Consider the following 13,368-nt stretch of genomic DNA (forward strand, 5'->3'; position numbering starts at 1 on the left):
GTGCAGAGTTTGATTCTCACCTTTGAAACAGAAACTGACTAGGTTTAAAATGACCTGCAAGGATTGCTAGGGTAATACTTGCCAATGCACCTAATTTATTTACTCCAAATACCCCAGTGCCTGTGCAAATTTTCTCTAGCAAACCCCAACCCACTCTTGCCTATTTTCTATACCCCCCACATGCAGTCATACTAGTAAATCTTTTTTTCCATTCCTGTGCTAGCTTAGTTCTTACAATTCTTTCCACTAAATTTGAAATGTAATATTCTCTTTAGTTGCTGTTATCTCAAGGACTTCCATACAAAATCCTCGTATCTCTTTTTCACTTGAACTTACCCCCCCCTTGTTTCATTCATTTCCACTTTGATTTCTAATCTTCTGTTACAGTCTATGTATACGAGCCTTCACTACACAGCTGTAAAGTACCCATTCAAATCAGGTAACCCTAAACCATCTTGCTTTACGGGGACAGTCAACTGAGTCCATACAACTTCGGCCATCTTTCCCACCTAAATACATTTCGTTGGGTCTTTATTAATCATCATCAGTGCTCTGGCTGGTTGAGATATATATATAGCTAAAAGAACTAAACATTTATTTATATATATATATATGTATATATATATATATATATATATATATATATATATATATATATATCTAGAAGGACTAAACATTTATTTATTTATATATATATATAGCTAAAAGAACTAAACATTTTCACTGCTTGTATCTTACTATTCATACCAATAATTAAGAGTCCCAGCTTCTCAGTTTTTGTACTATTTTTTGTTTGAAAGATCATAGGAGATTACTAGGTTATCGACCTGGAGGTCATTTTAAGCTTACCCATTTCATCCCAATGTAATACTACAGAAATGACAGTCAATACCCAAGACTGCATTTAGTGATGACTGCCCATGTCCAGGAGAGTTGTGGGCTCTATCTCCAGTAAGAATTTACGGTGCCCCATCCACTTGTCCAGGTTCCTCTTGAACAGTGTCACAGAGGTACTCTGTTTCACATGAATTGGTAGCCTGTTCCAAAGACATGGCAGTCACTGGGAGATAAATCTGTGCTTCCAGCATGTCCTACTTAATTTGCAGGTAATATTTAAGTCATTGGAATGAGTAGCTGTAGTCCCTTTTGATTTATGGATATGCTCCAAGTTCATTAAGTTTAGGTCTTGGATTGCTCCGCAGGCCAGGCATAAGTCTCCCATAAGAGGTATATGATACGGAGTAAAGTGACAGGGATTTTAGTTGGTCCGTGTAAGGCACATGTTGTATCCCCTTGATCTTCTTTGTTAGAAACCTCTGAGGTCTTTTTCTGCATATCCCTAGCTGCCATATTTAAATCCATTTAATCCATACATCTAAACATTTCATCTTATCATGTCCCCATAAGAAAGGGAACTGCTGAACCAATTAATGTGTTAGTACATAGTTGAATACTACAGACTTTGTTTTGTCCTTACTTATGTTATATTCTGAAAAGACTTGTAACTGTCTGAAACTGTTCCACAAAACCAACACATCCTTTTTTTGGATTTAGCAAGTAGAAAACAATATTGTCTACAAATAAAGCTAACTCTGCTTGACTACCATGCTAGTTGTATTCTTGAATTTTTGAGTCTCTCATTTTCTTTGCTAACAGCTCAAAGCATAAAGCAGGTAACAAAGAAGAAAGAGGACATCCTTGCCAACTGCCTCTGTTCAAACACACCCTATCAGAGCGGAACCCTCCTACCTTTGTTTTTGCCTCTAACCCCTCATATATGTTCCTTTTCAGCCCCATTACTCAATCAGAGTAAGCAAATGCTACCACTGCCCTACTCATAAAATCCCAGCTGACTCTACTGAATAAAAACCCATCTATGATAGCAGTACACCCTGCCTTCTTCTGGATTAATATCACTCTGTTGTCCATGACAGCAGTAAACCTTGCCTTCTTCTGGATCAATATTGCTCTGTTGTTCTACTCCACAAATCCACACTCATCCACATCTTAACAATTCTGACAACACCGTTGCCATTTGTTCAGCTAGTACATACAATTTATAATTAGGGTTTAAAACTGAAATGTGTTTATCTGAAGCTGGAGCTGATGGTTTTTACCCACTAGAGGCAATAAAGCCATCACAGCTTTGTTACCCCTCCCGCTTTTAAAATACTGAAAAGCAAAACTTTCTTCCCTCAAGTCTCCTGCACAGGAATACCATATGTTTCTGGAGACTTCCCTATTAATTGATGATACATCACCACTTTTATGTCATCTCTTCCTGTCTTAGCTGTTAGCAGTTGAACTTCATCTTCCTCTAGCCTTGACATAATTAAGTTTTTCAAAAATATTCCCTTTTCTGCTTTTTTGTGGTTCCTCTACAGAAGTTCATAATATTTCTAAAATATCTTAAATACCTCTACAGAATCTTTGGTTGTTTTTATTGTCATAGACTCCCCACATTTAGCATCGACCCTTGCGACGTTCTGTTGCCCAAGTTGTTATGCTACAGTTTCTTGCACTCTGGAGTTACCAAAGCTTGTTGTTTAACAGCAATCTTTGTAAACTCGTGTTTGTTGTCATCCATTTCCTACATCTGCATCCCCCATCTTTCCTTTCTTATTTCTACCATGTTTTTAAACTCCATTTCACTTGTCCCACTACTTATCCTTTCTAAAGTAATATCTATATTCTCTAATAACTCTTGAATCAATTCCAATACCTACTCATAAAATTCTTCTCTTTTTTAACAGATAACTAGGAAAGAGCCAGTGTCTCATTTTTATACAGAACCCTGCGTCCTTACCTTAGTTCTTACTGCTGCATGAGCTATCAATTAAACATACATGCTCATGTGAAATATCATTTCTAATCAGTCAAGCCCAGTTATTGTTTTTGGGGAAAATGTAAATTCTGTCTTCAGTTCACATCATCCATGCCAAATATTCTCATATATTTCTTCAAAAATCTACCATCTTCTGTTCCACTTCCGCTCTAGGTCACCTGATACTTCATCATTATTGCAAATCAGGCACCGGTCCCCAACCATGAATAATAGTCCCTGTTGAAAGATGATTATTTCTCCCAAAAATCGGTTTCATACCAGTAATTTTAGGTGAAATATAAATACATGCAGCACAATCTTCCTCACCTGCCAATAGCCCTTTACTACCTCAAATCTACCATTATTGCCTTTTCCCCTAATCTGTGACTAATGGGGCCCATCACACAATCGGTATTACCTCTTCCCTTTTCCTTTCTCCCTGATTCCGTACTGAATGTTCTGCTATATGCTGTTATATTTAATGCATCAAAGAACTAAGGATGCTAAGGAGTTAGCTACTTACTCACTTCCCACAGCTGCAGACTTTATTTTGCACTGAACTGCTTGCCAATGTATCTTTAACAGTTAATTACATTGTACTTTGCAGATATCACTCACAACACAAAGTAGACTTCTCAAGATGAACTGCTTGCATCTGCAAGCGCCCTGTCTCCAACTAAATACGTGTAAAAAGCTATTAATTTTGCAAGTGCAAGAATGAACTGCCATTTCCATGTTTTTCTATCACTTTCTTTTGTTTTTCAAGCCTGTTTGCTTATAATTCCTGTCTACAGCTTAACTCATGTCCTCTAATGGAGCTCTTTTAAGTTTGAACTCCTAAATCCCACTGGGCATAGCCAAGGTCTTTAAAAATGAAGTCATTGTCTTGCATTCAAACAGATGTTAATATCTCTAGAAACATAACTGTCACTAGAAAACTATAAATAAATTATTCATCACAAAGTAACCTATACAATAGTTGCATCCGTTCATTTAATTCTGTTTTAAACTGGATTTTATAAACCACAACAAATATGAATTTTGTAATGTTACACAAACAGCTTACAATATTTCAAGCAACACACATTGCAAACGGCATTTCTTTGTACAGCAGAGAGCTTTAATATGAGGCTATGCAATTCTGTCTCTGGTACTTGATTGTTGAGATATTTAGAGGAATATGCAAATTATTACACTTCAAATAAATAGCACACAAATAATATTAAATCTCTCTAGATCTGCACTACACAGAGGTCAAATATAAATACAGTTGTGTCTGACAATGTGTAAGCTTTAAGATGAAATATTTCATACCTTGTATGTACCATGGGTTTAGAATTATAAATGCAAACATGAACAAGCAATACTTGACACCTAGAGGCGTCAATAGGATGTAACTGCAGAAACACATGAAAACATCACGAGGCTGTAATGATTAAGGACAACAGCCTACACACACCCATCTCTATAAAAAGGGGGAGTCATTTTATATCTCCCGCAGCTCAAAATAATGTTACATTAGCTTTAACAGTTGTCAACCCCTCTAATTTCTTTTCCCAGCCTTTCTTAACTTGTTACAGTGTAAAGCCTAGATAAGTTACCACAAAGAAAAAGTACTTTATTACTTTAATACCACTATCTCATACAGCACATATATAGCTCCATCACCTCACTTTTAAAATACAACTGACTGCATATTATACATACCTGCTGTATAATAACTGACATTGTGAAATACAACCATTAACAGGAACAAAGACTGTTTGACTTATTGTTACTCCTTCAGTCTCTTCAGTGCCCTGTCTAATCATATTATCTAATGGAATTGATGGTTTACAAGTCCCCAGTTTATTTTCTAATTTCACATTCTGCTGGTCTTCTTCCTGGTCAACTCTGTCTTCCACACCAGTATCTAGCTTAAGTCCATGGTACTCCTAATTGTTTTTTTTTTTAAACCACACAAGGAATTACATTTGGAAAAATGGAAAAAGTGTCATTGGTCTCTCTGTGAGCTTAGTTACTGTCAGAAGAATGATAAAGCTGAGTTTCCTTCAGCTGTTTACCTCACTCTTTGTTGATAATACATTGTCATTTCTTTCATAGCCTAGTCTCCATCCAAAAATGTATTTGATCCTCCAGGAAAAAAAGATATTTTGAAGATGGTTGAATACAGCAACTTGAATCACACACCTGCCTCTTAACATCCCGGTTGCTGGGTTAGACTGCTTTTCTTCTGTCTGATGTACAATGAATAATTATTTTCCACAAACACTCTGCTGTCCCCAAGTTTTAATATTTTTCCCCTTCTGCTACAGTTTTGTCAGGAGCAATTATTCCTGCTGGGATGGCTGCTTTCACATGGCCCCAGGTTTGGAGCAAACACTGGATGTGCCCTTTCAACTAACAAATCCTGCTGTGGAACAACAATCCAGGTGCTTATTTGTATTCTCATAAAAACGCAGTACATCCACTCAAGTTTCCCTGGTATAGAAAAAAAAATTCAGGTTTTCTCTGCATGCTCGGTCTTCCAACTCTGTTTTGAAACATCTCTTCTTGACAAGCTTGATGGTCAGCCTGTTTTGCCTCCATTTCAAACTCTGATCTCAGCAGTTTTATCAGCTCATAGCTACTTTATTTATTTACTTATTTTACATTTGTTAACCAGGTAGAGCCTGGCTGGGCAAGTAGCCCGTTTTCAGCGGAGACCCGGGGAGAAAATAATATAATAGTACAAAAAGATTACAAAAAAATTTTTAAAAGATTTACAAACAAAATACAAAAAGTTTGACAGTTGCCAATAATCACAATTTACAAAAAGGGGAATGTAAAACAGAAAACATTACATATCCTAAGCCTTACTACAGACAGTGATATGAAACTCATTAGATTTAAAACTAAAAACCACTGTGGTATTTGTGTTTGGTAGAAGTAAAAGAAGAAGACAGCAGAATAGAAAACATTTGATCGAAGGCATAATAAACTAGCCAGGGGTATTACAGGAGCATTGCCATTGTTGAGTAAAGTATTCCTTTAGGAGTTTTTTGAAACTATGACGATCTGTGTTTTTTAAGACATTCTGGGGTAATAGGTTTCACTGTTTGGCTACTTTGAAGGAGAAGAGAGAGTCACCGAAGTAGTTATGGGACTTTGTTACCTTGACTATAAGTTTATCGGATGATCTACGGGTCCTGGGGCTGGTATTTAGTTGCACTAGGTTGGAGAGGGCTGGGCAGTTTTCAGGTTTGTGGATAATACAGTGGGCAGTGGTGAGTTGATTGACCGATAACAGATCGGTAAATTCAAGCCAGTGTAGTTTTTGTAGAGCAAGGCAAGGATGGCTCCTGCTGGGTATATTAGCAGCAAATGTTGCTATTTTGTTATAGCAGGAATTAAGTAGATGTAAATCAGACTTGCACAGGTTAGTGAAAAGTTGAGAACAGTAGAGAAGTGTAGATAGGAGGTGGGATCTGGCTGTACCTACTCTGGCATTTTGAGTAAGGTTTGGCCCTATATAGTGCACCAAGTTTGATGTGAACTTTCTTAATTGTGAGTGATATGTGTTTATTGAATGTTAGGTTGTTGTCTATTGTTAGTAGTTTTGTTTGGTTAACTGGTTCTGTTATACTGCCATTAATGGAGTAGATGGAGAGAAGAGGTGGTTTTGTTTTGGATTTTCTTTTAGAGAAGATCATTACTTTTGCTTTGTTTGGGTTTAGGAGGAGATGAAGTTCATTTAGATAATTTTTAATATCCAATAATGACTTTTGCAGTTTATCTTGGAGTTCTTGGGGTGTGGGAGCAGAGCAAATAAGGGTAGCATTGTCAGCATAGTGAATGACAGAAGCAGATTTAGTGGCAGTGTCTAGACTATTTGTGAATATAATAAAAAGAACAGGGCCAAGGATGGAACCCTGAGGAATGCCTACAAAGACTGGGAGGAGTGTGGAGAGTTTATTATCCCATTTAGTTGCCTGTTTAGCAAGGTAGCTAAAAGAACCAGCTGAGAGCTGTAGAGTTGACATTGAAGGAGGCTAGAGTGTTAAGTAGTAGTTGGTGGGATACCGTATCAAAAGCTTTGGACATATCAAAGAATGTAGTAGAGACTAGTTGTCCATTGTTTTTGAGGAGCTTGATGTAGTTAGTGAAACTTATAAGGGTTGTGGAGGTACTGTGTTTTGGACAGAAGCCATGCTGTGAACTAGATGAGAGGTTATTTGTAGTGAGATGGTCTAGGGGCTGCTTATGGATACATTTCTGTAAGACTTTTGGCCAGGGGTGAGAGAATGGCAATGAGACGATGATTAGAGAGATCTTTAGATGAGCCGCCCTTGTGGAGGGGGATTATATGGGATATTTTCCAGAGTATGGGGACATATTGTTCTGCGACTGAACAACTGATTAGGATAAATACTGGATAGGCGATGGAGCCTGCAGCAGTTTTTAAGAAGTCATTAGGGAGTTGGTTAGCTGATAGACAGGTACGTTTTAGTTTTGATAGGAGTTTTTTGATATAAGAGGTTTGTGTGGGTTTAAAAGAGAAGTAGTTAGTAGGAGTAGGCACTGTAAGGGGTTGGTTAGATTTGTTGTTGTTTAAAAGTAAGGTGATAGTTGTGATGAAATGAGAGTTAAATTCGGATGCTAAACGTTCAGTGCTATTTGTTGTAGATGGTGCAGGGGTAGAGGTTTTGTTAGGGTTGAGAAGGTAGTTAATGCTTGCCAAAATTTTTGTGGGTTATATGTTTTTGCTGAGAAGCTAGAAAATACGATTTTTTGTCAGATAATATTTGTTTCGTAGTTAGGTTTCTTAGATGTTTGTAAGAGGTGATGTTTTCTGAGGTTCTGGAGGTTTGATATGCAGTCCAGGCTCTATCCCTTTTTTTAATAAGAGATTTAGCATCTTTGGTTATCCAAGGTAGGTTTTTGGCTTTGGAGCAAATTTTTCTTCTTGGAATGAGGTTATTATGTATTTTGAGGAAGGTATCATTAAAATATTATACACCTTGGTCTAGGTGGAGTGATTTTAGAGGTGACCAGTTGCAGTTTTGCAGTAGAGAATTTAAGATGTAGGAGAAAAGTTTTGTTCGTTGTGTATGTGTTTGAAAATGACATTACAGGGGGAGCGAATGTATTTCCTTAGAAGAAAGGCAGGGGAGTGATCAATGAGAGAATCGGGGAGGCACCCAGCCTGGTGGGCTAAGTTGGGCTTACTGGTTAGTATCCAGTCTAGAATAGATTCTTTCTTAGTATGTATATCGATTCTAGTGGGGAAGTTTACAGTTTGGGTGAAAATGTATAAATTGCTAAAGTTGGAGTCGTCAGATGAGCAGGATAGCCAGTCCAAGTTGAAATTGTCTAGTACTACAGTTTTTTGGTTGAAAGCAGAGGATGCCTTAGATAGGAGACTTTCAATGTTAGGTAGATTATTTCCTGGTGGTAGGAAGGAGGCAGTAACTATGATGGTTTTATATGGATTTACTTCAGATTACATGGTTAGAATTTCTGCTTTTGAAAGATCTGGGGGAGTACAGATTAATTTTTCAATTTTGAGGAAATTTTTATACGTGATGGCAATGCCTCCACCACATTTGTTCAGCCTATCTTGTCTAATAACATTATAATCACTAGTATTTCCTCATCTTTAACGTGGGTTTAGCCATGACTCTGTAATAATTACTATATCAGGAGTCTAGGTAGCTAGTGCTGCATGAAATTTACTATTTTCTTTGTGAAACTTCTGAGGTCAAATTTAGTGATGCGCAAGTCTGATTTGGAATTTTTTAGGAGAAGAAAGTGGAGGGTAGTATTACCAGGTGTGGTGGGTGTTATTGGGTGGGGTGGGAGTAGTTGTGTGGGTCCTGGGTTAGGATGTATGTCAGCTTGGAATTTGATTTCTGTTAGTGAGTGTAGAAGGAGAGAGAGTTTGAACTTGGACATTAGTCGATGTCGATGAAAGAAATCTGGAGAGGAAGGAGGGTTGGGGGTATGGACATATTTATGGTGGAAGAGCAACATGTTAGAGTTAGTGTACAGGTTAGAACAGATGTGAAAACGGATATTTGGTTTTGCATGCTATGTAATAGTGGGGAGTGTAGGAGAGGGGTAGTGTGTTATGTTTGATGTGAAGAAGGCAGGGGAGTGGGAGACTAGGTAGGGGGTAATGAGTAGGAGACAGATGCTCAAAACAGTGATGATAACTGACATGGTGAAATAGTAGGGAACTAGGAGAAAATAAGGGCGGGTTGGTGTCTGCAGTTTAGTAGAGAGAGAAATATACTGATACAGTGATGTGGAAACAGTGCTATATGAGACAGTACGGGAGACAGTGCTATATGACAGGATTAAATAATGGAATGAGCCCAAGCGAAGCGAGGGCAAATGGAGTGGAATGAGCCCGATCGAAGTGAGGGCAAATGGAGTGGGATGAGCCAAGCCCAGAGGTAAGCACAGTCCAGAAACAATCAGTAAAAAGTCTGACGGAAAAAGGCTATGTACTGTTAAAAGTAAGACAAAATGGGGTTTTACTGTGTAGTGCTATCAGGTAAGAAATGTCTTAAAGCAGGCTGATTAGTCCAGCATTTAATAGACATAAATTTGTTGAAAACTAACAGATTCTTTGAAGAATAGAGGGGGGGGTCCTTGCTGCCAAGCTGCTTCACAGTGTACCAACTTGCTAGAAAGATATGCTTTAGAAAAGGATAAGCCAACATACTTTGCAGAGAAAAAAAAAGACGCTGCAAGGTGAGCGATAACAGAGCTGTATGATGAGTGACTTTCATTGCAACTGTTTATTCAGTATGCAGGACATTTAGCAGTACACTGGCAGTATGGACAGAAAAAGACAAAGCTTGGCTGTTAGCTGAGGAGATAAAAAAATAAAATAAAAATTGTTACCAATTATGATGTTTAGCACACAGAAGACAGAAGGAGGTATTTTAGAGAGGACAGAAAGAGAACCTCAAACAATATAAACACTTAAGTGTTGAGACTACCACATTAGCATTCAGTCTAGCACAGTAGTTCAGATGCAACACTACACACAATTTAGCTTTAAAATGTTGCTAAAATTAACATTAAATATACTTTGAAAAAAAACATAGTTAATATAGATGTGCAAACAGGGTGAAAAAGATTTGTTACATTCCTGTGAACATAGCAGAACAGATGGCCACAGCTAATCATCAGGTATACCTGTTGCAGTGAGCATAATATACTAAAGCATAACTGAATTCTATGACAAGAAAAAAATAAGAAGTCGCTAAGAGGAGGTAAAACATTTAGCAAACAATTGCATTAACCAATGGATAAAACATACAGAAAGATAGCTTGGCCCACTGTAAGACAGCTAAAACTACTGGGGTGGAATCAGGCACAAGGTATACAGTGCAGCACTTACAGTTATTGAGTTTTAAAACATAGAGCAGGCATCTAGTCAACAAGTCTAAATAACTGTAATTACAAACCTATTTGAACCAAGCAAAATGCATAGTCATACCCTTCGGGAAAAACAAGGTTACCCCTAGCTACCAAATAGGTGGCAATCCACTGAGCACAGAAGAAGTTATCAGGGACCTGGGGACCCAGGTTGATAGTAGTCTGTCATTCGACACCCATGTAGCTAAAGTAGTTAGGAAGACCTTCTACATTGCCCACCTTATCATGAAGGGATTCTCATCTAGATCAAGGGAGGTCATAGTCTCCCTTTACTCATCACTCATCAGACCAATGATCGAGTACAATGCCCCATTCGGAATGTATCTGACCCGACACTTGCAGCAGCTGGAGAGGCCACAAAAGTTCCTCACCAAAAGGATAAAGGGTCTCAAAAATCTGTCCTATGCTGCCCGACTGAAAGAACTCCAGCTCTATTCAGTCGCCACCGCTTGCTCAGAGGTGACCTTTGCCTAACATACAAGGCCATGTCAAACCCAGATTTGATGAATATGCTTCACCTCAAAAATCTAGATCCATCAGAGCCACAAGGGCGGAGACTTAAACCTTGACACGGCTATTAATAGGACGTGCTGGAGGGATAGATTCATCACCCAAAGACTCCCTATGCTGTGGAACAAAATCCCGGTACATGTGAGGCAGAGCACCTCGCTGGCCTTGTTCAAGAGAAATCTTGACCAATGGATGGGAGATCGCAGATATACCCCAGGGATTACCTCAGTGTCACTGCTCGACAGAGGCACAGAAAAATAATGGGTATAGTTCCCCATACTAAAGGGGTGGCCTAAGCCACAAAACGATGGGCTAGGCTTGTAAATGCCCTCGGGCAGATAGCCTAGTATGAACCTATGAACCTATGAACCTATAAATACAGTGCAGCATTTACATAATGAGTTTTAAAAAACAGAGCAAGCCTCTAGTCAACAAGCAGCTTTAATCACAAAAATATGAGAAACAAGTAAAAAAAAACCTTACAGAGCTTCTTCTAGTTTTTCAACCCTTTTGTCATTTGACTTTATATACTTCTCCAGTGTCTTGCTTATTTTAAACACCTATGACTGCACTTCATTTATTTGTCCTCTAACTTACGAAAAGCTACCTCCTGAACCAAAGCTATAATTTGAACTGTGTTTTGCTGAACAGCTGCAAACTTGCTCACAGCCGCCGCTTTTACTTCTCCTTTTCTTGTTAAAAGTCTCTCTTTCTTTCTGAAAATGTCATGCTTGCAAAGGACTGATATCAGAGTACAGGCAAAGAGAATGAAATAGGGGGTCCTAAATGAAAGACCAGCACTGCTAGACTTTTTGGTAGAATCTAGAGCAGAAGTTGCCGTTAAAGGAATAATTAGTAGAGCATATAAAATATTGCATGAAAACTATAAGAATCAATCAGATGACCTTAGGAAGGATTGGGAAGAGAGACTGGATATGCAATCAACAAAGAATCAATGAGGGTTTTGTGTGCGTCTCCCAAACATGCAACAAAATCTAAAACATTTCGTTGCCTGGAAGTATTTATATTGGTATTTTTATACCCGAAACAGGCTCCAAAGAATTTTTTCTCAGGTAGACAGCAAATGTTGGAGGTGTATGCTGGGTGAGCAAACTGGAGTAACTAGGGAAATTATTTTTTTGAGCCATAATACAGAATCAGAATTGCCTAGACATAGTAAGGCCTTGCTGAGTCTAATTATGATGGTTGCCAAAAAAAGCAATTACTAGAAAATGGAAATCAAAGTTAAACTGACTTTTCTAGAAGTAACGAAGATAGCTATGCAGCTGCAGTTGGGAAAATTTCAGTCTTTCTCAAGTTTGTGAGTATTGGGGAGGTGTAGAGGAGTGTAGATATGAGATGGATGTGTGCTGTGGTAGATTTAGCCTGTTTAGTAAGGAATTGTTTGTTTCTATAAAGAAAACCCATTTTTTCTGCACTTTCTTTATGGTCTGGGAGATATGGATGTCAAATTTCATATTACAGTAGATTTCGACACCTACAAGTTTAGTGTAGTTTACGGGGGAAATTATGCTTTGGTTCATGGCTATAATATTGAGGGAGGGGCTTGGTGCATTCAGTCTGCAGGGAGAGGCTATGTGAACTGCAAAAAAACAGGAAAATGTCTCACTTTTCTGCACTCTTGGCAGCTCAGGTGCTCTGTTCACTTACTACATGCCACTTTCTCCACCACCGCACCTTCACAACAAAAATAAACAGCAAAGCCTAGTAATTTTTTAGCAAATCCAAAAGGCAATGGTTCTACCTACGTTATGATATTCATGCAACATTATCTACCATAATGAAGAAACGCAGTGTTTTTCTCAACACCAGGTGCACATGTTACAGTAAAAGTGTTATGCATGAATAAAAATGATATGTAGAAATATACCGCTAGAATGAGGGGCTGATGGGAACTACACAAAATATGAACATGTCACATACACCAAAAAGGGAGCATTTTAATATTTACAATAAACAAAATAAGAGCAGATCATGTGACAAGGTGCAGTGAAACATACACCAAGAAAATAAATGCACAGTCACACCTACATAAATGCAGTGATGTAATCTATGTGCTGACCCCACATCTCTCTGCAGTGTAACCATAGTACAAGCAAACATTTCTATAAACATACCTGAAGACTTATTGTTGAAGACTGGCCCACAGCTGCTTGAAGGAGGACGCCACTGCCTTGCCGTGTACGGAACATCAAGCCCATGTACCAGGGCGAGGAAAGGGTTGTTGCAAGGTTATTCCATGAGACTAAACTGTTACCCTGGAAATGCTGGGGGAGTGCCATTACTAAAAATACAGAAAACGAGTGCTTGTTAACTTACCTTTTGGCACACACCAGTTTATTTCCTACATTTTTTCCTGCATCTATTCATATAATTTCTCTACATATATCAACGCTGTCCTACAGCTGTGAGGTTAGTTAAAAATACAATTGGCTTAGTTATTAATTAATTAGTTAATACACATTTGCAAAACCAGCTAGGAATCTGTGCACCAAGCCATGACACTGTGATGACCTTGCTCAGGAATGAAAAAGTAAAGTGGAAAGCCCCACTGGCATTTCCAGTTATTCTAGACCAAAAGG

General features: G+C 38.3%; 1 protein-coding gene across 2 annotated transcripts in view; it reads right to left on the reverse strand.

Moving 5' to 3' along the window:
• The window catches only part of CELSR2 (cadherin EGF LAG seven-pass G-type receptor 2), a 1,401,203-nt gene that overhangs the window by 504,491 nt on the left and 883,344 nt on the right, over positions 1-13,368 (reverse strand). For both annotated transcript variants that reach the window (XM_044076472.1, XM_044076471.1), the window contains exon 9: positions 12,904-13,070. In XM_044076472.1, coding sequence (XP_043932407.1) covers positions 12,904-13,070 — 167 coding nt within the window. The remainder of the gene's footprint in view (positions 1-12,903; positions 13,071-13,368) is intronic.

The sequence above is a fragment of the Protopterus annectens genome, chromosome 7.part0 (genome assembly GCF_019279795.1).
Source record: "Protopterus annectens isolate FY-2018-M chromosome 7.part0, PAN1.0, whole genome shotgun sequence".
NCBI lineage: Eukaryota > Metazoa > Chordata > Ceratodontiformes > Protopteridae > Protopterus > Protopterus annectens.